The sequence below is a fragment of the Nothobranchius furzeri genome, chromosome 7 (assembly GCF_043380555.1).
Source record: "Nothobranchius furzeri strain GRZ-AD chromosome 7, NfurGRZ-RIMD1, whole genome shotgun sequence".
Classification (NCBI taxonomy): domain Eukaryota; kingdom Metazoa; phylum Chordata; class Actinopteri; order Cyprinodontiformes; family Nothobranchiidae; genus Nothobranchius; species Nothobranchius furzeri.
This window is the reverse complement of record NC_091747.1, coordinates 25594712-25616596: the sequence shown is the minus strand read 5'-3', so window position 1 is coordinate 25616596 and position 21885 is coordinate 25594712. Positions and strand designations below refer to the sequence as shown.

The 21885-nt window shown below is 43.9% G+C and overlaps 1 protein-coding gene and 1 long non-coding RNA gene across 32 annotated transcripts in view; one reads left to right on the top strand and one right to left on the bottom strand.

Annotated features, from left to right (window-relative positions):
- The window catches only part of clasp1a (cytoplasmic linker associated protein 1a), a 56727-nt gene that overhangs the window by 180 nt on the left and 34662 nt on the right, over nt 1–21885 (top strand). For 30 of the 31 annotated variants that reach the window (XM_070552949.1, XM_070552974.1, XM_070552958.1 and 27 more), the window contains exons 2-8: nt 1447–2054; nt 10883–10961; nt 11193–11296; nt 16013–16104; nt 16215–16290; nt 16475–16572; nt 17171–17241. In XM_070552949.1, the coding sequence (XP_070409050.1) occupies nt 1857–2054; nt 10883–10961; nt 11193–11296; nt 16013–16104; nt 16215–16290; nt 16475–16572; nt 17171–17241 (718 nt within the window). In that variant the 5' untranslated portion in view covers nt 1447–1856. Of the gene's footprint in view, nt 1–1446; nt 2055–10882; nt 10962–11192; nt 11297–16012; nt 16105–16214; nt 16291–16474; nt 16573–17170; nt 17242–17321; nt 19970–21885 lie in introns of those variants that run through there. The other variant, XM_070552969.1, reaches the window with a different exon arrangement.
- LOC139070542 (uncharacterized) lies at nt 13255–14746 on the bottom strand. Its single transcript, XR_011521028.1, has 3 exons — nt 14494–14746; nt 14320–14407; nt 13255–13881 (listed from the first exon to the last, which is right to left on the bottom strand). It is a non-coding gene; the product is annotated as an uncharacterized lncRNA (long non-coding RNA).

Sequence of the window (21885 nt, the reverse complement as noted above, 5' to 3'; positions counted from 1 at the left end):
GCTGCAGCTCTCAGTCTTCTTCCGACACTTTTCTTCTTTGTGCTGCCGGGCTCCGAGCTGATGTTTCAATGAAAGGCTTTGCTAGCTTTAGCTTTATGATATTATCTCCGCTGCTGGCGCAGTGGGGACGTCGCTCCCGTTAGGGGTTGGAGGCAGGAGCCGGAGGTGTCTGGAAGCACAAAGAGCAGATCCTGGATCAGCTTTTGTCCCCGGTTCCTCTGTTAGAGCTGCTGCTGGGTTTCTGCTAACCTGAGCTCAGCTAATCCTCCACAGGACGATGGGCTCTTCACCTCCGTGCCTGTTTGCATCAACACAGGAGGAAAAAATGACCTGCTTCCAAAAAAAAAAAACACCTTCAGATCAACACCACCTTACCGGTGACGTCATGGACGGTTTATTTGAGCTGAGGCTGAATGAAAGGGAGGAAAAGACTGGCTCCATATGGATGTGTAGAAGTGAGACCTGGGCCAAAAATAGACCTCATTTAAAATGAAAACTACATAAATGTAGAATGTTTAATTCATCATTAAACAAACTACACTGATGAGGAGAACAAAGGCTAAGTTTGTATAGAAAAGGATGAGTAAATATTGGTAGAAACATGACAGTTTATTTCATCCTCGGCAACATAACCAGGATCTGGGTCTCTCCACTAATGTTCAGAAGGATGTTTTTAAGTCCTTGATGGTCTGGTGCTCTTGGAGCTGTAGACCAAGGGGTTTCCTCTCCACTGCCACTGCATGCTTGCTTAGTATGAGGATTGCTGTAAAGACTCTGACACTAGTCAGTGACTCGATGCAACCTGCTGGGTTCCCTATATAGGAAACTTTTTACTGATTGGCTTAATGACCTGACCTGTACTGGAATGTTTACTGTGTGAAGGGCCTTGAGGCGACTCTGGCCCTGATTTGGTGCTTTAGAAATAAACTGAATAGACTTTGAGGTTTGCTGCTCCTAAAACCACCGATGATCAGACCTTCTCAGACCGGATCTCAAACATCCCACCCAGGTTCAACAGACTGGCCTTTAGGACTGTCTTGTCTTTACGGTCCCTTCACCATTTGAGTTTCCTTCCACATTTCCTCCTTCTTTTGGTGTTTGATGATTCTTTGTGTGTTTTTATTTATTTAGTTTTGTATTTATGTTCATTTTCATGGCCCATTTTATCAGTGGTGAGTTTTAAGCAGTTTCAGTTCTTTTTTAACCTTGTGCTTTTAAATGATCTGTATGAGTAACGTGGATTAGGATTAGAAAGGCTGCAGGAGCTCTGGTCAGGTTAAAGTTTCATCTGAAAGAACCATGAGACTTCTAGACCAAACAGAATTCCAGAACATGGAACCAGGTCCTTATGAAAGATGTATTTTAGAGTAGCTACCGTAGACTGAAACCACGAAAAATGTTTTTTCCTAACTGAATTGGTTCTGATGTGTTTGTTGGCTCCTCCAGGACCACTCGGGACAGATGCAGGAACGAGACATGGAGCCCTAACCCTAACCCTCTCCATCCATCTCCTTTTACCGCCTTGCTCGCCAAACCCAGCCACCCCCCGCCCCCCGCTGTGGTTTGGTTCCTCCTAGGGAAGAAGAAGGAAAATAACCCAAGTAGGATCTAATAGTAAACTTTCCCCAGCTGCTGTCCAGACACACACATGCTGCATTGCTACCATTCCCAAATCCCTGCTGCGTCTATCCCGGAGGCACAGCCTCTAGCAGGCTAGCTAGCAGCTGGCATTAGCACCGGTCCAGTCCTGAGGGATAACAGTGTGTGGTGAATCTCCACAGTCCGAGTCTGAGCTGTGATTGTTGCACGCTGTAGAGGCAGGTGGAGCGGGGGCGCCGTGCACTTCACAGGTCGGGATGATGGAGCCCAGCATGGAGAACTGCCTAGCCCAGGTTCTGCAGAAGGACATGGGCCGACGGCTGCAGGTGGGTCAAGAGATCATCGATTACATTCTGGACCAAGAAAAGTCCCACGACTTGGAGCAAGACCAGACGGCACTGGACAAGATGGTGGACGGCATCGCCAGCTCCTGGGTCAACTCCAGCAACTTCAAGGTAATTTAATCCAGATTATCCCTGAATTCAGAGTCAGATTAAACCTTCTGGCCAGTCATGGTCCGTTCCACTGGCTGGAACTCCTCTTTCAGCTCACTTCGGTCCGTTTACTCAAAGGTCAAAGGTCATAGGATTGAATAAACAATGGCTGATCTCTGAAGGAAAGAGGAAGGATCATGTTTGCTGATTAATACCTGATAGTCCAGATTATTCTCCTTCATATTTGAGATTGGTCTGATTTAAGTCACTCAGACTAAATCTGGTGTGGTCCTCTAAAGTAGAGCTGAGCAGAGACACGTCTGTTTGATGAATTTCCTGTGGTCTGTCGAGCTGTAAATATAAATAAAGCTAACAGCAGCCAGTTCCTCTTCCTGCTCTGGGATTGATTGTGTGTTATTCTGGATTTTAATCTAGGCCAGGGTTAATCTGACTCTGAAAACCTATATCAGCTGCACTTTATGAGCTGGTTTAGCTCTGTTTCCTCTGAATGATGCGCTGGTTTTCGCTCCATTTGGGCTAAAATATGTCTGAACAGAGCCGAACCCACCCCCACTGCCCCGCCTTCCGCTGCTCGGTGAAGGTCCAGGCAGATTTTGGTCCTCCGGACTATTTGTTTAGGCTTCAGGATTTAAAACATGCACACAGTCAGGTTTCTGCTGGAGAAGATGCAACATGAGGAAAGCCTTTAGTTTAGGTGAGAGTTGTGATGTCTGGTGTTTTAAACCGGACCGACGGAACCACCAGCACGGGCCTCACCGGTTTCTGGGCAACTAATGTGGAAACTATTTAGTTAGAGAGGGCCGCTGGATTCATTCTCCATAAACGGAGGTTTGCTTCCAACACCAAGCAGCCAGAGGGCCTTACGGCTGTCTCGTCTCTCTCCAAAGCTTCTGTCAGCTGCTCAGGTTTGTTGTTCAGCTTTAAACAGAGGTCAAAGGTTAGTCCCGTGTAACATAAAGTGTATAGTTCTGGATGTAAATACCGGCCTGTGTGGTGGTGCGATGGAGAGATGGCTTTGTTGAACTTGACTGTTGGTCTCTGATGATAATCTGCAGCATCACACCCATCCCCCCCACAGCCCCATCAGAGTAAATCTATAAAAACACCACCGGACGTTAAGGCTGGGCGATGGGACGAATGAATCGACCATCTGAGGGCTGAGCCGTTACGCTTGTTTTTTACAGGAGGCGATTTGTTTATTTATTTATTTGTTTGTTGTTGACAAATATTTTACATGCTACACACGGAGAACATCGCAGAGGTAACAATCAAGAAAAGATCTCCATCAGCATGTCTGAGCCTTCTCTCACCTCCTCTGCCTCTGGCTGCTGACAGTGCATGTGCAAGCGGCACGCTGAGGAGGGGTTTGGAGAGCGTCTGTGACGCACTCGTCATCGTGCACAACAGCGTGGCGTTGAGTGGAAAGCCTTCTATCTTTCAGAGTCTTGAAGACTTCTGGTTATTTCATGTGGAGAAATGTTTCCTGATTTAAACTTTGGCTGAAGTAGCGCTCATCGTTATTCAGCACCTGCTTCCAGTGCATCAGCAGAGCACGGATCCATCCAGAACATTATTTAAACATCTATGAGTCTGTCTGAGGCCAAAGTCTAGAAGCTCATAACCTCTTCAGCAAGCTCCCTACAGACATCTGATCACACACAAGCTGCAGGTGACCAGCTCAGGTTTACACGGCGCAGGAGGAACGTGCGTTCGAGCTGCAGCAGGTGAAACGTTCCTAATATAAGTGAAATCATTTAGTTGCATTGTTCATGTTCCTGGGGCATTCTGATCAGCTTGGTTGGACTAAATATTAATTAAAGCGAATGGAAATGTAACGAATGATTATTCATTATTTAAAAAATGAAAGTGACGGGGATTAATGGATCATCTAGCACTTTGAGATTACTTTTGTAATGTAAAGCGCATTATAAATAAAATGTATTATTATTATTATTATTATGTGACCTCTGGCAGCGAGCTGCCTCCTCAGGGTGCGTCCAAACGCAGCAGCCATTCATTCCATCCCCCACTTATAAAAGAGAGAACCCCAGAAGTTTCTGTTCAGAAAGAAACATTTAGCTTAAATAGAAACCACGACAGTGGGCACCACAGGGAAACAAGACGAGGCTTCTCTTTCACATTTTAACCGTGTTTAACACGGGCCGTTTATACGTCACTACCAAACTACAAATACAAAATTCAACTAAAATAAAGCTTTCTCTTCCAACAAACATTTGTGCTGCGCTAGTCTAAAGAAATCTATGTCTTGGGCTTCTTCTGTGTTCGCACATCAGTCCGTGCGCCATGACGTCACATGCACGAATAAATCGTCCGTCGTCCTTTTATGGACTGACGATTGGCGGTGGGAAAAATGATACAAATCGCCCAACCGTGTTGATGTTTGTTCTGCTGGCTTCGCTTCACTCAGGACTGGAGCTTTTTCCTCACAAAAAGGCAAAGAACGTAATGATGTCACCAGGAAGTGATTTCAGCATCCAGCAGAATTCAGGAATAATCCAGTTTAAAGCGGGAAATCGGAAAAGGTTCTCAGATTTCTGCGTCTTTAGTCCGATTTAAAGCAGCAGGTAAACACTTGGTGTTATAAAGAGGGTATGCTGATACTTACTGGAATAAACGAGTTAATTCAAGCAAATCATCATTGTTGTTGTTGTTGTTGTTATTCTGTGGCATTGGAAAATTGACACCACTGCCCCAAATGAACCCAAATGCAAAATCTGGATTTCTTGGAGTAATACATGACTGGAATATAAACGTTTACTATTTAACTTTGTCTTTATGTTTATTTGCTGAAGTCGGGGTCAGATGTTGATCATTTTAGACGATTAGATCTTTTCTGCAGGGTTTCCAGACCCATCGGGGTTGAATCACCTCCTGACCTCACCAGGTCCGGGATGGCGGTGAAAGCCGAGCCCAGAGACGGTTCCTCTGCAGAAGGAGCTGACATCAGTGATGTAGACGCTGCTCATCTACGCTCGCGCCCGCTACTCTCAGCTTTCCACATCTGGACGTGTTGCTTCTTTGGAGTTAAACTAACAGGAGGAAAACCTAAAGGTAGCCTGAGGGAAGTGCTGGGAAGCTTCCTGTCGGGACACCGTCCACCCTGCAGGGCGTTGCGTGCCGTTTACGAGCAGAGCTTCAAAGTTGCCTCACACACCTCCTCTTATTAAAGGGGAGTCGCTGGATCGGGATCTACAGTCGGCTGTTCTGGCTTTGATGTCAGCAGTAGGAGTCATGAATCGGAACCATCAGAGTTTTGTTTGGACCCGTTGACCAGAGACACTTATAAACCTGTAACAGGTGAGCGTGTCCTCGGAACATCAGTTTTCCATACTTCAGTAGTACTAGTAGTATTGTAGTATTAGAGTGAATCTGTGTAGCTCTGGTTTGTTTGTCTTCATAACGGAAAAGCATCAGATTCCCTGGATCTGACGGGTGGATTGTCTCCTAGTTTCTGGTTGGAACCGGTTCTGGATCACCCCTAGCTTCCCAGGTGACCCAGCACATCCCTGCTAGAGGGGGAAGGTGGTTCCACCAGTCATTTCAGGGAAGAGTCTCAGCTGTCCAGGACATGATGATCAAAGAGCTCCCGGATTTTTGTTCTTGTCCCTCAAAGGCATTTTGCCTCTTATCCAGAAGCCTTTTCCAGTCCTGATCCTGGATCAGAAACAGGAAAAGAATTCCAGTTTCCTTTTGCGATGGTTTTCTCTGATCCTGCTGTTGCTCTGTGGGATAAAAACTCCATAAGCGCTGCTGGTTTTCCGGCAGAGACGCGTGTGATCAGCCTGACAGGTGGCTCGGTGTGTCGGAACCACTTCGGTCACTTCGGAGTGAAAACCAGAGCCGGCAGCCTGAACTGATTCAGTCAGGGAACCAGCTCAGCTCTGCAGGAGGCGATGATGCTTCCTGACGGGACTGAAGGCAGGAGGTGTGGGATGATGGGCTTCTCATCACAGCTCATCCCAGATGAAGCTTATCTGGACAATTTGTTCCCCAGACTCCAGCCTGGAAAATCTCGTTGCTCCTTATTAAAAACAATAACTGCTTCTCTGACAGCACATGTGAAAGATGACCCATGTGTGTGTCGCCACCAGCAGCAGCTGCTGTAAATCCCATTTCCTGGTGACCTTCCCAATACACTTCAGCAGATTTCTGTCCAGAGGTGGAGCCCCCACACACTCCTAATCTGCTCTAATCTGCTCCGACGCTGCTCTTTTGTTTGTAAATCTGTCATCAGACTCATTTCCTGATTTTATCTGAAAGTCTAACACAAGATGTCCTGGTGATGCTGGTTAATTCCGGTTGTTGGGTTAGGGTGACGGTTATGAACGCGCCCTTCTGTCAGGTGGAGATACTGGGTCAGACTGGTCAGTGCTGGGATGTAGGGCCAAGAACCAGTAACTCTTATCAGCATGACTCCAGAGCCGCAGCATGAGGTGACGTGTGTGTGTGTGTGTGTGTGTGTGTGTGTGTGTGTGTGTGTGTGTGTGTGTGTGTGTGTGTGTGTGTGTGTGAGACAGCCCATGTCTCCCAGTATCTCTGCTGAAGCAGCTGTCCTACTGGGCCGACTCAGTCTCTGAGTCCTCACAGCTGTTTGTGCTGATCCACAACAAAAGAAGCTGCTGGTTCTGGATGTCTGAGCTCTTGTTGGGTTGAACCAAACCGTTCTTCCTGCTCGTTCTGCATGTTCTCATGTGACTGATGCTCCGGTCCCACCCAACACGGTCATCGTAGAACCAGAACATCCATGTTCTCACACCAACTGCTCTTTTTCTGCTGACTGCTTCAGAAACCACTAAACCAAATCAGACTGGATCCTCTCTCTTGTCCGATGATGTGGCTCCGCCGTGCTGCAGTGAGCCTCGCGATTCCGTCTCTTCCCAGCTGATGACATCATGAGCTGTGCAGCCTGCAGTCAGCCTTGTCAGCTTCTTTGGTCTCCTCATTCCCTGTATGGAACTTTAATACCTGGAAGATCATGCACTTCCTGTTTGCTTCAGACTTGATTTGGACCAACCATGAGTCTGATCATTCAGCGTGTCGCTGCTTCAGATATCAGAAGCTCATCAGCCTGATTGACCCACGTAATGCCTAACCAGATGTCTCTGACAACAAGAGACACCAGTACAAAGTCCTGGAATGCCGCTGTTGTTGCAAATCATTCCCAAAGGAATGTCTGCTGGTTTGTCTGCTGGGCTTTGCTCAACCTGAGTCCATCAGCAGTTTTCTGGTTGAGGTTGTTTTCCTTTAAGTGTCAGACGTTTGTGAAGCTTTAGCTCCAGAGTCTTTTATGTATTTTGCCTGTTCTTGTTGTGTTTCTTGTTCAAGCATTTGGCTTTTTTATGTACAGCACTGTGGTTAGCTGCCATGCTATATAGAAATGGTGCTTTATAAATAAATATGGGATGGTATGGTACTGAAGCCTGAGTAGTTTTATCACCCACCATCATCAAACCTCTGGACCACGTCTAATGAGAGTAAAACTGGTGATTCGATTTAAGATGGTTGCCACGGCTAATCGACAGTAGCTAACTCACAGATGTCTCTAACTCCGTCAACGCCATCATTTCTCATCTTCAGGTGGTCCCGGTCTGGTCTCTGGAATGAGAAGCTTCACAGGCTAACAGCAGTTAGAGGAAAATGTAAGAAATAAAAGGAAAAGCTTTTAATAGGAGAGTTTTCCTGAGTAAAAGGTGTTAAACAGAATATTCCTAGAACCTAAAGCATCTTCTCATGTGAGGTCTGTTCCATCTTTGGTCTGCTCCTCATGCATCCGTTATTGATTACACAGCCTGGAGGACTGGGTCAGCTGATTTTGAGTGTAGAAATCAGAGTTAACGTGTATCTAAATGCTCGAGTCATTTCTGTTTTCCTCCTGATGGATCCGGGTAGATTGCTGCTATCTGGATCTCCTTGTTCTCTGCTGATCTGTTTTTAGTCCTGAGCCTGTGGCCAACGGGACTCATGCACCTCAGCCCCCGACCCATCCCGTGGTTCTCGTCTGACGGGACACGGAGAGTCAGTTCTGCCTAGAGAAAGGGAGAAATGCCCGTGTTATTGTTCAGAAGCTAAAATGAATCGGCCCAGAAAAAGGCTGCAGGGCTAAATATTATTGTTTATTCAGATGAAATCTATGTTCAGTCTGCAGGAGTCTGAACCTGTGTATTTATAGATGTTTTATTGGTACAACAGTCTGAATCATTGAGCAGAAAAAAGCTTTGCAGCACCACATCCAGCATTAAAGCACGGTGGAGAATCAGACATGGTGTGGGGCTGTAACAGGAACCACAAGGAAAACAGTGACACATGGGACTGAGGAGGAATTCTGACACATCAGTGAAAGTCATGTTTAATAAAGCTGTTGTCGTGGAGCTGCTGTATTTATCAGATGCGTCTGCAGATACGACGTGTGTGTTCCAACGTTCTTGTCTTCATGGACCAGAGCCCCTAGGGTTGTCCTCGTCGCTCCGTTTTCACAGCAGGTAGAAGTGCAGAGGGTCCATCTTCATGACTCTGTGTGTCTAAAGGGTGGAAGACCAAATATAACAAATTTGATGTGTTTGGAGACGACTCGTGGTTTTCAGACCTACGCTCCTTAAGGCAACAATGACTCCAGCAGCTCCAGGGATGAAGGCAGGAATGTTTTTCACTAAGCCTGGAGTTGGTTTAAGTATGTCGTCCCGGCAGAGTCAGGCCATCTCTTGTCCTGAACATCTGGATGAAGCTGAGCCAGACGTCCATCACTGTCCGGGAATCATAACTGCTGTTTTCAAATGCTGCGTTGCACTACTACTACTCATTCACTCACTCACTGTCACTGCATAGGGAGAATGTTAGGAACTGCTGAGATGAGTGGAATTGTCTGGAAGTTTGAAGCTTAACTTTCTAAAATCCTCTCCAGAATTTGGTTTAAAACTTGGGAATCTTCATTTATTTACTTTGGAAAACTACCACAGGGATGTTTCTGCAATGTGGAATTGTGTCTGTGTAAATAATAATAATAATAATAACAATAATAATAATAATAATGCATTGAACTTATATAGCGCTTTTCTAGACACCCAAAGACGCTTTCACACACTCTCACGTTCACACACTGCTAGTGATGGTAAGCTACTTGTAGCCACAGCCGCCCTGGGGAGGTCTGACAGAGGCGAGGCTGCCATTTGGCGCCGTCGGCCCCTCTGACCACCACTAACACAGGCAAGTTGGGTGAAGTGTCTTGCCCAAGGACACAACAGCAGGATACCCCTGGCGGGAGCTGGAATCAAACCCATGACCCTCTGATCATGAGGCAACCCGCTCTACCACCTGAGCTACTGCTGCCCCGAATGTTAGAATGAATGAATGAATGAATGTTAGAAGTTGGAATTCTGTTGTATCCCTGAACAGCCTCTGTTCATAGACATAGTGCTTCAGGACTGATGAGCTAACAGCTAGGCTGAAACCATTTTTACACCCACGGTTGTTAACCTGGACTTTTCTGGTTATTACCAAGGTATTCCATTGTAAATTATCATGGAATTCTGTGTTATTCACATACAGTTACTTTGTTATTAGCAGTAAAACCCAGTTTGGTAACGGCCCAGTGTCGACGCTTCAGGTTTTTGATCATCTGTTGATGAAAGGGACTTTTGGTTGTTATTTAATAGATTTGTGAGCCTGTTGGGAAGTTTTGTTATCTGGGACTGAGTCCAGTAGGAAGCCACATCATTCCCAGCTGTTGTCCTCAGTCACAACTAAAAGCTGTAGCAGTGCCCCTGTGTCAGTGTGATTCCCTATCATGTGTGTGATGAGATGATTGGTTTTGAGGGAAGAAAACCCTGTAGATTTAACTTGAAGGCTCCATCCCTCCTGACACAGATGTGGTCTGCTGGATATCTCCCCAGCAGCTCTCTCGGTGAGCGTGCACGCGCCTCCTGGTGAGCGAGGTTAGATGTTGGAGAGGTTTGGTTTGATCTAAGAGGAGGCTGCAGCACCGTAACAAACGTGTGTGTGTGTGTGTGTGTGTGTGTGTGTGTGTGTGTGTCTGCAGCATTTGAAGAAAACTATAAGTGATATAAACCTGCCTCCACCAGGGGGCAGCAGCGATTTGTCTGTGGACTCGGGTCATAATGATAATCACTCATGGACACGGTTGCTAAAAATTGCACCAAGCTCCAAACAAACATTCAGATGATGCTCATGTGTTGTTTTGTTTTTATTCAGCAGCTGTTGGTCCCTCAGGAAGGCTGATGAAAGTTCAGTCAGTGCCCCGCTCCAGAAACATTAGCGGGTTTCTCTTTCTCTACTCTTAGGACTGGTTATACTCATTATGGCCTGAATGATGAGTAGTAACTTCATTGGTAGTGTTGAAGTCCAGATTAGTAGCTCTTCTTTAGGTTAGGTCTCACAAATTCATGGAGTTCTGCAAGGCTCCATCCTTGGTTCTGCTAAGTTTTACTACGTTCTTTCTTTAATTAACAGATTTCATTGCTGTGCAGATGACTTAAACGTTAACATAATTTTAGGACAACTCTATAAATAATCTTGATTGTTTGTGGTTAGGATTATAGTTAATAACAAACACATTAGCGCCATTTTTTCCCTCTCATATGGAATCTGAAAGTTTTTTTTTTACTTATTTTAAATATTTTTACCACTGCTTCATTTTATTTTAGCATTTTAGCCCAACAGATCAATGAATGAATGAATGAATGAACACATTGACAATAGTGGATCTTTAAAATCTGTATTCTGGGCCCACTCAGACCTTTACCAGGGTAAATGAAAGTTCCCGTGTTTTCTAAATGTTATTGTCTTCTTCTCAGGTGGCTCTGCTCGGTTTGGACCTCCTATCTGCCTTAGTGACGAGGTTACAGGACAGATTCAGGGCTCAGGTGGGAACAGGTAAGATGAGAAACAGATCAATAATGTTTCTAACTCGTTGATGGACATAAAAAACCACCGATGATAGCAGACTCAGTCGTTTTTGTCTGATTTCAGGACATTTTAGATTTTATCAAATTAACGTATTTCCAGTCTGAGAACTGTCATGTTGCTGTTGATCTACATTTAGATTTCACAGGAACCTTCATAAATAAATGGTTGCTGGTTCACATCCACATGTGTTGTTTTCAGTTCTGCCCAGCCTTATCGATCGATTAGGAGATGCCAAAGACCAAGTTAGAGAACAAGACCAAAGTCTGCTGCTAAAGATCATGGAACAAGCTGCCTCTCCACAGGTACAAACCCTTCTGAGGAACCAGAGCTCTCCGTGTTTCACTCCTGAAATTTAAACCAATTCAGTTTTATTCTGCTGCCTGTGACAGAGAAGATCTCAAATGATCTCAGTTATAATAAAAAAATGGATTTAAAGGAGACATAACATGCTTTTAAGTTATTCCTTTTTACATCTAAGCCATTCAGTTAGGGTCTAAATACAGTGGAACTGCAGTTCTTTGGTCTGATTTCCTCATCATTGTTGCTCTACAGACCCTCATCTACCCCTGTTCTGAGGAGAGTCTGAGAATGAGCCGTTTTTGGGTACTGTCTCTTTAAATCTGGAGAAGGAGCTGCAAACTCCGCCCCCGTCCATAGTGCAGACCTACTCTCCTCCCCCAGTCAGACTTTGTAGTTCTACAGGGAAATCATTATGTAGCTTAGCAGAAACTTTATATTAGCATTTTTAAAACATGCGGGAGAGTTGTCCATCAAGCTGTTTCACGGCTGCCAACTCTCTCATGCATTTGTCTGTAGTCACACACACACACACACACACACACACACACACACACACACACACACACACACACACACACACACACACAAGGAATGCTGCTTGCTTATTTATTTCTGTTAAAATTGTTTAAAAAATGATACAGCTCATTAAAACACCATTAAAAGAATATATTTTATTAAGATCTCTCTCTGTATGTGTGTATATTTATATATATAAGTAGTCTTATTTTATAATGGGTGTCTTAATGGCTGAAGATGGATAAAAAGCAGTTACGTTTTAATTTAAAGGTTTGGGATTCTAGTCACAAATAAAGAACATTTCTCCAAATGTTCTTTAAAGGGACATTATGGAAGTGTGACAGCCAAAACATGTATAGAAATAATAAATGTCTTCATACATTCTCCTGCAATGCCCTGGTCCTGTAGAATGAGCCCTGGCATTTTTACTGTGATTGCCTGTTTTTCTGTAAAATCACAGAAAAAGAGAGATGCTCGGGTCGAGCAGGCTGCTTCATGCACGTTCACGCTCAGGCATAGCTCATAGCATTTGCTATCCGTAGCTTTAGCAGCAGAGAGAGAGGCAGTGCCACTTTGTCGCTGTTCCTAACGCCTAGTGACAAAGCTAGCTACATTTCTGAGGACCCTTAGCTACTTTCTGTAGAACTTTCTTCTAGATATTTCCTGCAAATTAGCAACAAAATAGCCATTTTTGCTCCGAACCATTCTTTGAACGTTGTTTCAGCTGTCATCAAGGATAAAAATGTTACAGATACAAACAACGTCACTGGTGCTTTAGCTCGCCTAGTAAGGCGTCGGACTCTCATGCAGAACACCTGGGTTCGATTCTGGACGTGAACATAGTTTATTCAGAGTTTATTTTTTACATTAATGGTATATTTTTTTACAGTAAGATGCCCAAATTTTTATTTGAGACTCGCCGAACAGCATTGAATTCACAGATAAAGAAGATGTGGGTTCAACTTTCATTTTGGAACAATTTTTCAAGCAAGGGAAGGGAAAGATCTGAGCATGCAGGAGGACTGACCCATCATAAACCTTTGTCGGCTGTGCTGAAGAGAAAGGTACAGAACCAAATTATTTAATTAATTAGCTGCGTGTTCTCCTGTCCTGTCCTCCAGGCCCCACCCCCCCACCCCCCCCCACACACACACACGCGCACACACACACACACACGCACGGGACTGTCTCAGCTGTTATTTTCGTTAAGGAGTGTGCACGTACAGCATGCGCGCCTCGTACACGAGCCTACTATTGAAGCTGCCATTACGCTTTTGGCCTGAGGGGGTAATCGCAAGCATAAAAATTCAAAACTCTGTAAAGTCCCTTTAATGTGATCATTATAATTCTAATGCTTACGACTTTACGTTTTTATTGTCTGCTATGCGTAGCCTATATCTTTAATAAATGTGTGTTTAGCTGTAACCTTGGTAATTCTAACGAGTACACAAGAGGATGAAATCAGTGCTGCAGTGAAATTCCCAAGATCGGTCTGCTTTGCTAACAAATCTAGTTAAATCTTACCTGCATTCTAAATAAATACGTTAGGTGAAAGCCAGAAATGGAGGAGTAGCATGCTGCATCATCCTGATCTGAGACTGTGTATTTACCTACAGGATGCAATAAATGTCTACAAGGCTGAGTTTGGACCAGTACATCTAAAAGAAAACATACAATCAGTGATTTTTTAAATTGTTTATATTAATATACAAATTTTCAAAGTATTCACCTCACAGCAAACAAGTAGAACAATATAATAAACAGGCTTTAGTAGTTAAACAGGCGTTGTGCACACAGGTGCTTTGTGTCTCGGTGCTGGTGGTGTCTCAGAGTTCCTGTCCTCCTGCCGTCTTCTGTTGTCCTCAGGATACGGATTGATGTTTCCTGATGATGAGGGAGGGGCAGTATGTGGGCTTCAAACTGGTCCTGGATAACAGTGGGAGACCTCCGTTGTCTGAATACTGAGACCAGAGGGTTGGTGAGATGCAGATCTTCTCTACCTCATCTAGAAACGGAGTTGGTTCAGGGAAAACTTTTCCAGAGACCAGTTCCATGATGTCATCGCCATATTCTGCAATGATAGACAATAACTTTAATGACATATTTTGTCTACAAGCAGCTTTAGGAAAGTTGGTTCTTTAGCTTTCATGTTTATAGTCACGTTTGTGTTGCTGCAGTGACTTCATATTCCTACAAATGTAATAAAATAGTGACACTAAAATTATACAAATGATTCCTTATGAAAGGAAGCTCATCAGAGAGCAGTGCAGACAGACTTACTACATGCTGCAGCTGTTTTTGTAGGCCAGCTGCTGCTGAATTTGGGGGAAGTTATTCTGTACATGTCCAGATCAGATGGTCGATTACAGAAAATAATGTAATTCAATAATTTCTAAACAGACTAAACAAGTAAAACATCAAATAAATCACTCTGCTGTCATCAGATGGAGTGATTCAGGTGGTGAGGTGTTCTTAATGATGAGGGTGGCTGAGGCGTGTCATCACTCACTTTGGTCTGGTCCAGACCGTCTCTTTACTGGTGGGTCTCCTTCCTCAGTAGGTGACGTGAAGCTCCAACATCTGAGCATTCTGTGTTCCTTAGAGGAGAAGAAAAGTAACATTACCACGCTGGCTGAATTATTTTTTCTAGCATCTCAAGGTCTTGAACCAGATCTTCACTTACCTAAACATCAGACCAGTTTGTCCCAGCTGAGCTCATCAGGGCTTTAGTCTGACAGCCTGTCAGTGAAACATGGCTCCAGCCTTCTGGATGTGGACTCTAAAAAGCAAAGGAGCATTTTTACTTTTGTTTTAATTATTTTACAGCTGATTTCATTAGATTTCTGACGCTCATACAGACGAGTGTCAGTTAGCTTTGCACTTCTGACTGATGCAGTATTTTTTATTTATCTGCAGTGAGACAAAAACTAACCTCACTCCACTCAGAGATTGTTCTTTAAAACTCGTATTAAATCCACTGTGTTGACGCACTTTAACGACTTTGTCACGCTGCATTTCAGCTGATATGGGACTTTATTTACTGGATGCTGAGATTACATCACACTCACGGAGTAAAACACACAGGCTCTCTGCTGCTACAATCAGTGGAAGGTTATCATCTGGTTTAAAAAAGGCGTTCATCAGAATTTCTAGATCACGTTTTATTCCACGAAAATCGGCCAAATCCACATTAATCTGGGTGCTAACTTTACTTGGCATACTGTGCTAGCTTTAGCAGGTCGGATGCTGACGCTTTAGTGCTGCTAATGCCCGTAAATCTAAAGTAAAGTTTGCCGACATTTTAGAGTTATATGAAGCTTACCGCTCTGCTGCTGTGTCCCGTCGTTGCCACATTCAGATGGAAATGACTCCTTCTAGATAGATGAAGCCCTCGGTACTAGCCACTAGCCTGGGAGACACGAACACACGCACACACAGAAACACACTACTTTTTTCTTCAGTTATTTTAGCAGTATCTTTTTTTTAGCAGTAGTGTCATCAGCTCCTGGGTTTAAATACTGCCACACCACCCTTCCTTAAAACGAGGAACAGTTTTGAGCTGTGTTTGGCTAAAATAACCAGACATTCTGCATTTTTCCAACTGGACTACAAAAATCTTAGCGAGAATAAAAAATGGCAGATTGGCTCTGTGTTTAGGCAGAGGGCCATGACCATATTTGGTAGTTCTCGTGACGACATAAATTTCAGATGTATTAGGTATTTTGAAAAACTGAACGGGTGGACAAATATGCCCAAAACTTAATTATTAAATATCTAAATAGCAACTCTAGTGAATAATATAAGCCTTTTTGCTCACTTAGACACTTAAAATGTGAAACACACCGTGTTAATGGATAAAAAAGTGGGTTTTTCATGTTATGTCTCCTTTAAATAACTGGATTTATGTATCTATAGTTTCTACGTTAAATGCTGCAACAAGAGAAAAAAAACAAAACTCAAGTCAATAAAAAACTTGTGACAACACACACACACACACACACACACACACACACACACGTACAGACAAACTAGATTAAACTACGTAGAAATGTTTGATCTTCAGTTCCCACGCTTATATTCTGGCTCGGCTCAGATGCTTCAGGAAGATCATGCTTATGAGGTTTATGGGTTTGTGATCTGAAGCGGTTCTGTTGATTTGGACCAGAACCTGGATCTCTGAGGACGGTTCTGTGTCGTTTCAGTACGTCTGGGACCGGATGTTAGGAGGCTTCAAACATAAAAACAACAGAACCAGAGAAGGAGTGTGCCTTTGTCTCATCACCACACTGAACACGTGAGCATCATCACTTCATCACTCACTCATGGGTTCATCTCCTCTTATATGATGCTAAAAAATCACATTTTTCTTTTAGACTTTTCTAAAATGAAGTTTTCTGTTTGCAGATATGGAGCTCAAGGCTTGACCTTAAGTAAAATAGTTCCTCATATATGTAACCTGCTGGGAGACCCAACTAGTCAGGTAAATCCCAACCTCCCTTATCCCTAACCATCCTACTGTCTGAACTTCTGTAGCGAATCACACAAGATCCTTCTCCTTGCTTTACTAACTTACTTACTGACACTGGATAAAGTGGCGTGTTTGATGGAGGAAAACCGAGCTACAATGGGTCATCTTAATGAAGACGGCTCATTTTTGTGTCCAGGTTCGAGACGGAGCAATCAGCTGTTTGGTGGAGATCTACAGACACGTGGGAGAGAGGGTGAGGCTGGACCTCAGCAAGAAAGGCATTCCCCAGTCAAGGTAAGGCCTCTGGACAGACACACACACACACACACACACACACACACACACACACACACACACACACTCTTTCTGTGCAGCTCCCCCTGGTGGAGTGTTTACATGCTGTAGCTTTAAGTTTGATGTGTCAAACTTTGTTAATTTCAAAACAATTCATGAAAATCTAGACTAGGACTAAAAGCCTTTTAATCTGTTTTTCTTTGTCAGTTCTTGCTAAAACTTGATCTGATGGCTTCAGTCAGCTGTTTTTAAAGTAAACCTTTGAGTCTTTTATTGGATGTGGGCCGTGCTTCTTCTGACCTAGGTTGTTTTTGAATTTGTGTTGATTTTCTGGAACGTTGTCCTCTCAGCTCTGATCTGATTTTTCTGTAAATAAAACCTGAAACAGCAGAATAAACAGAGAAAATAAATCAGATGTGGTTTCATTTAACAGCTGGACATTTTGGAACAAACCAGGAGCGACGGAACAGAACCGGGTTCTGTCGGGCTGATCCAGTTTCAGTCTGGTGTTTTTGGACATCTTTGTGATATGGTGTAGACATGTCTGTATTTTTCTCTTGTGTTCAGGTTGTTTTTCTGCCTTTTTTCTCTTTTATAGGTTAAATGTAATCTTCAGCAGATTTGATGAAGTCCAAAGATCCGGGAACATGATCCCATCCTCGGGCTCAGGTCAGTCCTGCTCTTTGTTTCCTATCAGATTTGTGATCTTTCTCTGCTAGAATCCGACAAATCTGCAGTTTTTTGCTGAATTTGAGGCGTTTTTGTTGGAGCCGAGTGGATTGTGGCTCTAAGGCTGCTGGTTTGTGTGTTTGGAGCAGCTCAGTGCCTGGTTGTCATGAGCTTCAGGGTGAAACTTCCAGAGTTAAATAGCAGCTTTCTTCATTCAGGCTCTCATTATCACCAGGTTTCTCTCAGCCAGCAGCTTTTCTCCTTCAACTGTTTTCCTTCAGTTTAACACAGGCTTAGGGCTAGGCGATATGGCAAAAATAGAATATCACGATTTTTCCAATATTTTATCACGATTTCGATTTTTTCACGATTTTTTATCCATGAATAGCATAACTTCAATTGCGTATTAAAGAAGAGAAACATTGAATAAACAAACATTTATTCATATTAGGGATAATCAACACAGTGCTAACACACATATATTTTAAACTCACACAAGAGATGATAAAAGCCCTGAGAGAAACAATTACAAAAATCAGTTTTTCTCGTTTTTCAAGTAACTTAACATAAATTAAAATCGTAAACATATTTAAAGTGCAAACATGTCAATTGCAAACGTATTGTGCAAACATTAACTTGTTTAAAATACTATATAGCTCCCAGTTGCTCATGTAGTGGATAGTTAAGCTCAAATACGGCTCTGATGTGCGGCTGGACCAGAGATCGCTTGTGGTAGCAAAAAACTGCGCATTCTGAATATTTTCTGCAACAAGTCTCTAAATAAAGTAAAATTTTCCAGTGCAGATTGGAGACAACCCATAGAAGCACTGATTTGATCTCATTTCAGAGAAAAATTGAACAGGTTAGATGCACCTAATAAATAAAATTACTAACAAACTCAGGAATCTTTCTTTGCTTCACTGTTCTGGTGCTGAGAATATCACTAATGCGGATCAAAGGAGATACACAGATGAATGCACCGCTTATTATTTGGAGACTACATTTACTGCAGCTGGCAGAGATTGTTTCTATTGATACACGAGTTCACACAATCATTTTAAATGTTAATAGGGGAAGACTGCAGGAGGGAGCGGTAAAATACAGGGGGTCCCAGCAAAAACAAGAAACTACGAGTTTGATGAAACCCGCTGGTTTTCCATCAGGCAGTCACGGGGCAGCTCCATCGACCCAGTGACCGAGCTCAGTCCGGTACCGACACCGGCTCGGCAGAGGGTGGACGAGCCGAGGCGGCGTCGTGCTCTGCTTAAGAAGCGGTGTTATTTTCCTGCTTCAGAAGAAACGTCCAACGTGTTTTTACGCTTTCTCCGAGACATGTCACGTCACTAAGTTGTTAGCGCCGCGCGCTAAGGAAACCCTGCGTTCCTCTTCGGAACGAAAACCTCCTTGTCGCTCTCAGCCGCGGCCGAAGCCATGTTTGTTCACACACAGGTGAAAACAAGCGGGGCACTAATATATTACTATGACTCACTCTGATTGGTTAAGGGTCAAACAAAGGCGTGTCATTCGCCTGGGGTAAGTTCCCTTTTCATTCAGAGGCAGAAATTCAACAGCAGAGCTGTGAATCGTGATAAAACGGTCTCTCAAAAATGACAGACCGTCAGATGTGTAGATCGTAAAACGGTCTAAAATCGTCATATCACCCAGCCCTACACGGGCTTGAATTTACTTGAAGAGTAAGATTTCTAATCTGGTAACAGTTCTGGTGATTAAAATCTCTGCATAAACTCATTTTATTGAGACAAAATGAATTTGATCACAAACATTAAAAAAAAACCCCGGTTGTTCTTTTATTAGAAACAAAAACAGGAGGGTCACATGAGGTCGTTGTACATGCGTGACCCATTCCGGCAGATATTTGGTAGGAAGTTGAGTTTCACAGCTGCTGTGAAATGAACTCCGACTGCAGACGAGGATGTCTGATGTCGGCGTAAACGTCCGACCATTTCAGTGGATCAGAATCAGAACCTCTGATGTCCTGGTGAGATTCTGGTGAAAACATGACAGGAAGGCAGCGCCAAAGCTCTGGTGTCCATGTGTGTTGAACTGGTCGTCCACTGTGGTTGACACACACACACACACACACACACACACACACACACACACACACACACACACACACACACACACACACACACCACACCACACCACACCACACCACACCACACACACACACTCATTAGGCCTGTGATTGTTTTGTGTTTTTAAATGGTAATAATTGTTGTTATTGGTGCGTGCAAATAAAGATTTATATCCATAATCACAGAGAAAACAATTCTGATTGAATTAAAGTAAATTAAATACAGCCAAAAACATTCAGACATCCTATTTCCCAGCTACAGTGAAGGCAGCTTGATGAAGCTGAAAGAAAAAACGATGAATATTTTTTTTCTGAGCTGAAAAATGTTCGGCTTCCTCCTGAAAATGTAAACCTCCAGTTGTTTTTTAAAGTGTGACAGACCCATGGTGACAAAAATAAAAGGAAACAGTCACAAACAACCTCTTATCTAGAGACTGCAACAGTGGGAGGGTTTGACAGCGAGGGAGAGGGTGAGGCATTCGGGTGCAGAGTGGAGGGATTGGAGGATGTTCAGATGAAGGGGGGGGGGCCTTTCTGTAGCAGCGTTGGAGGTAAACACTGAGTTAAGAGAGCGATCCGCTGTGTGGCGGCATTTCTGAGAGCAGCTTTGCATCATGACAGCTGGAGAAGGTAAGACGACTTTCCTCTGGAAGCTCAAACTGGATCTCAGATGGAAGAGAGTCACCAGTGAGAGCTCTTATTTAATCAGGCTCCCTGCTGCTTCCTTCTCTTTTGCTGCAAACGGAGCTCTGACTCACGCTCAGCTGGCTTCCTGGAGTGGAGGATTTATTTTACATCCTTTCCCCTTCAGCAGAGGGAACTCAAGGATGATGGGTGTTTTCTGCAGCATCCTGGTGTTCATGTAGATTCACAGGAAGAGACAACAGAGATTAAAGTCTGAATGTCTTGTTCTTCAGCGTCCTCGTTTCCAGAGCGGTTACATAAACACTGCAGTTGCTGCAGTTCTGTGTTGAGCTGTTACGGGTCTAAAATGGGTCACCTTCAGCTCCATCAGGTCAGAGTTCAAGTGTTTGGAAGAACACACACCTGCCAGGTAGTGTGTGTGAGGAGATGGGACTGATTTTTAAGGAAACCCTTTGATGTTTCCACAGAGATCCGCCTTCAGATGAAGGCTCAGAGCTCCTCCTGTGTGGAGGAGGATTGTGAGCTGAAGAAGTTATACATGTATATGTACCATATTTTCCGGACTATAAGTGGCACTTTTTTCCATAGTCTGGCTGGTCGTGCGACTTATGTACCAAAGTGATTTATATAACAAATTATGTATGCTGCTGCGGGCCGGCTCCGGTCCAGGTTTCAGCTCCTCTGCCCCGCTGGGAGGGTTTCAAACACCTGCTGGAGGCCGTGGCGCGCTGCTGCTCCCTGACTGTTTACTCTGTTATTGTTACGGGTACTTGTCTTGCAATGTGAAATGCTTGGTCTCAGGTTTTGTTAGAAAAATAATAAAATTTCCCCCCAAAATGTGACTTATATATGTTTTTTTCTTCTTCATTATACATTTTATGGCTGGTGCGACTTTTACTCCAGAAAATACTGTGTGTATATATATATATATTCTTGTTAAAAGGATATTTAAATGGAGGCCATGGTTCCAGACTCATTTTCCATCGTGACGATAAGTGGATTTGATCACAGATCCACGGAAGCACCCGGGTCTCCTTTTTCCAGTCCTCATAGTCAGTTTTCCCATCAGCCACACTGGTCTGGATCAGTCATCTTGCAGGCTTCCTAGCTGGGTTTCCTGTCCTGTTGGGGTTGTGAGCATGTGCAGATGAAACAAAGAAGACAGAAATGATGAGGGAGAAGTAGGCCAGCGTGGTGAATGATGGGATTGTCTTCGTTCTGCTCTCTGCCAACACAAATGAGAGAGTCGGTTTGTTCTGAGGGGTTAAACGACTTTTTAACAGACTGGAGGGACAGAGGACGGGGTTGTCACCATGGCAACAAATTGATGCACAAAAGCACTTTAGAGACTGGTGAAAAGACTAATCAGTAAATGTAACAAACCCTTCATTCTGTTTCTGTCCAGCTGTCTAAATGAGTGCATGATGCTGGACGAGAGATGAGGTGATGCAGGAGAGCCTGGTTAGTAACCTTCCTCTCTCCCTGTTTGGGGCCGTGATCCGACGGGAGCGTTCTGCTCATATGGAGAGTGAATGTTAATCATTTGGCTCACTGGTCAGTTTTTCTAAACCCAGATTTCCTCAGCACCCCCGACTGACTGATTTACCTCCACGTTAAACATTTAGAGGATATTTTTTTCTGCAGAAACTGAATCCAGTGGTTCTCACTTCCGGTCCGCGGGACTTCTTGTCCTGCATGTTTTCCATGTCTCTGCTTCAGCACACCTGGTTTACATGTTTATATTGCCTCCTCAGGACATCAAGTGCTGAAGATGCCCGGTAGCCACTCATTCATTGAAGTCAGGTGTGTGTGGCAGCAGGGAAGCACAGGTGTTTGAAACGTGGACTTGAGAAAGCCAGAGGGTTTATTTTCTGCGTAACCAGCAGCTCGTCTGATTTCTA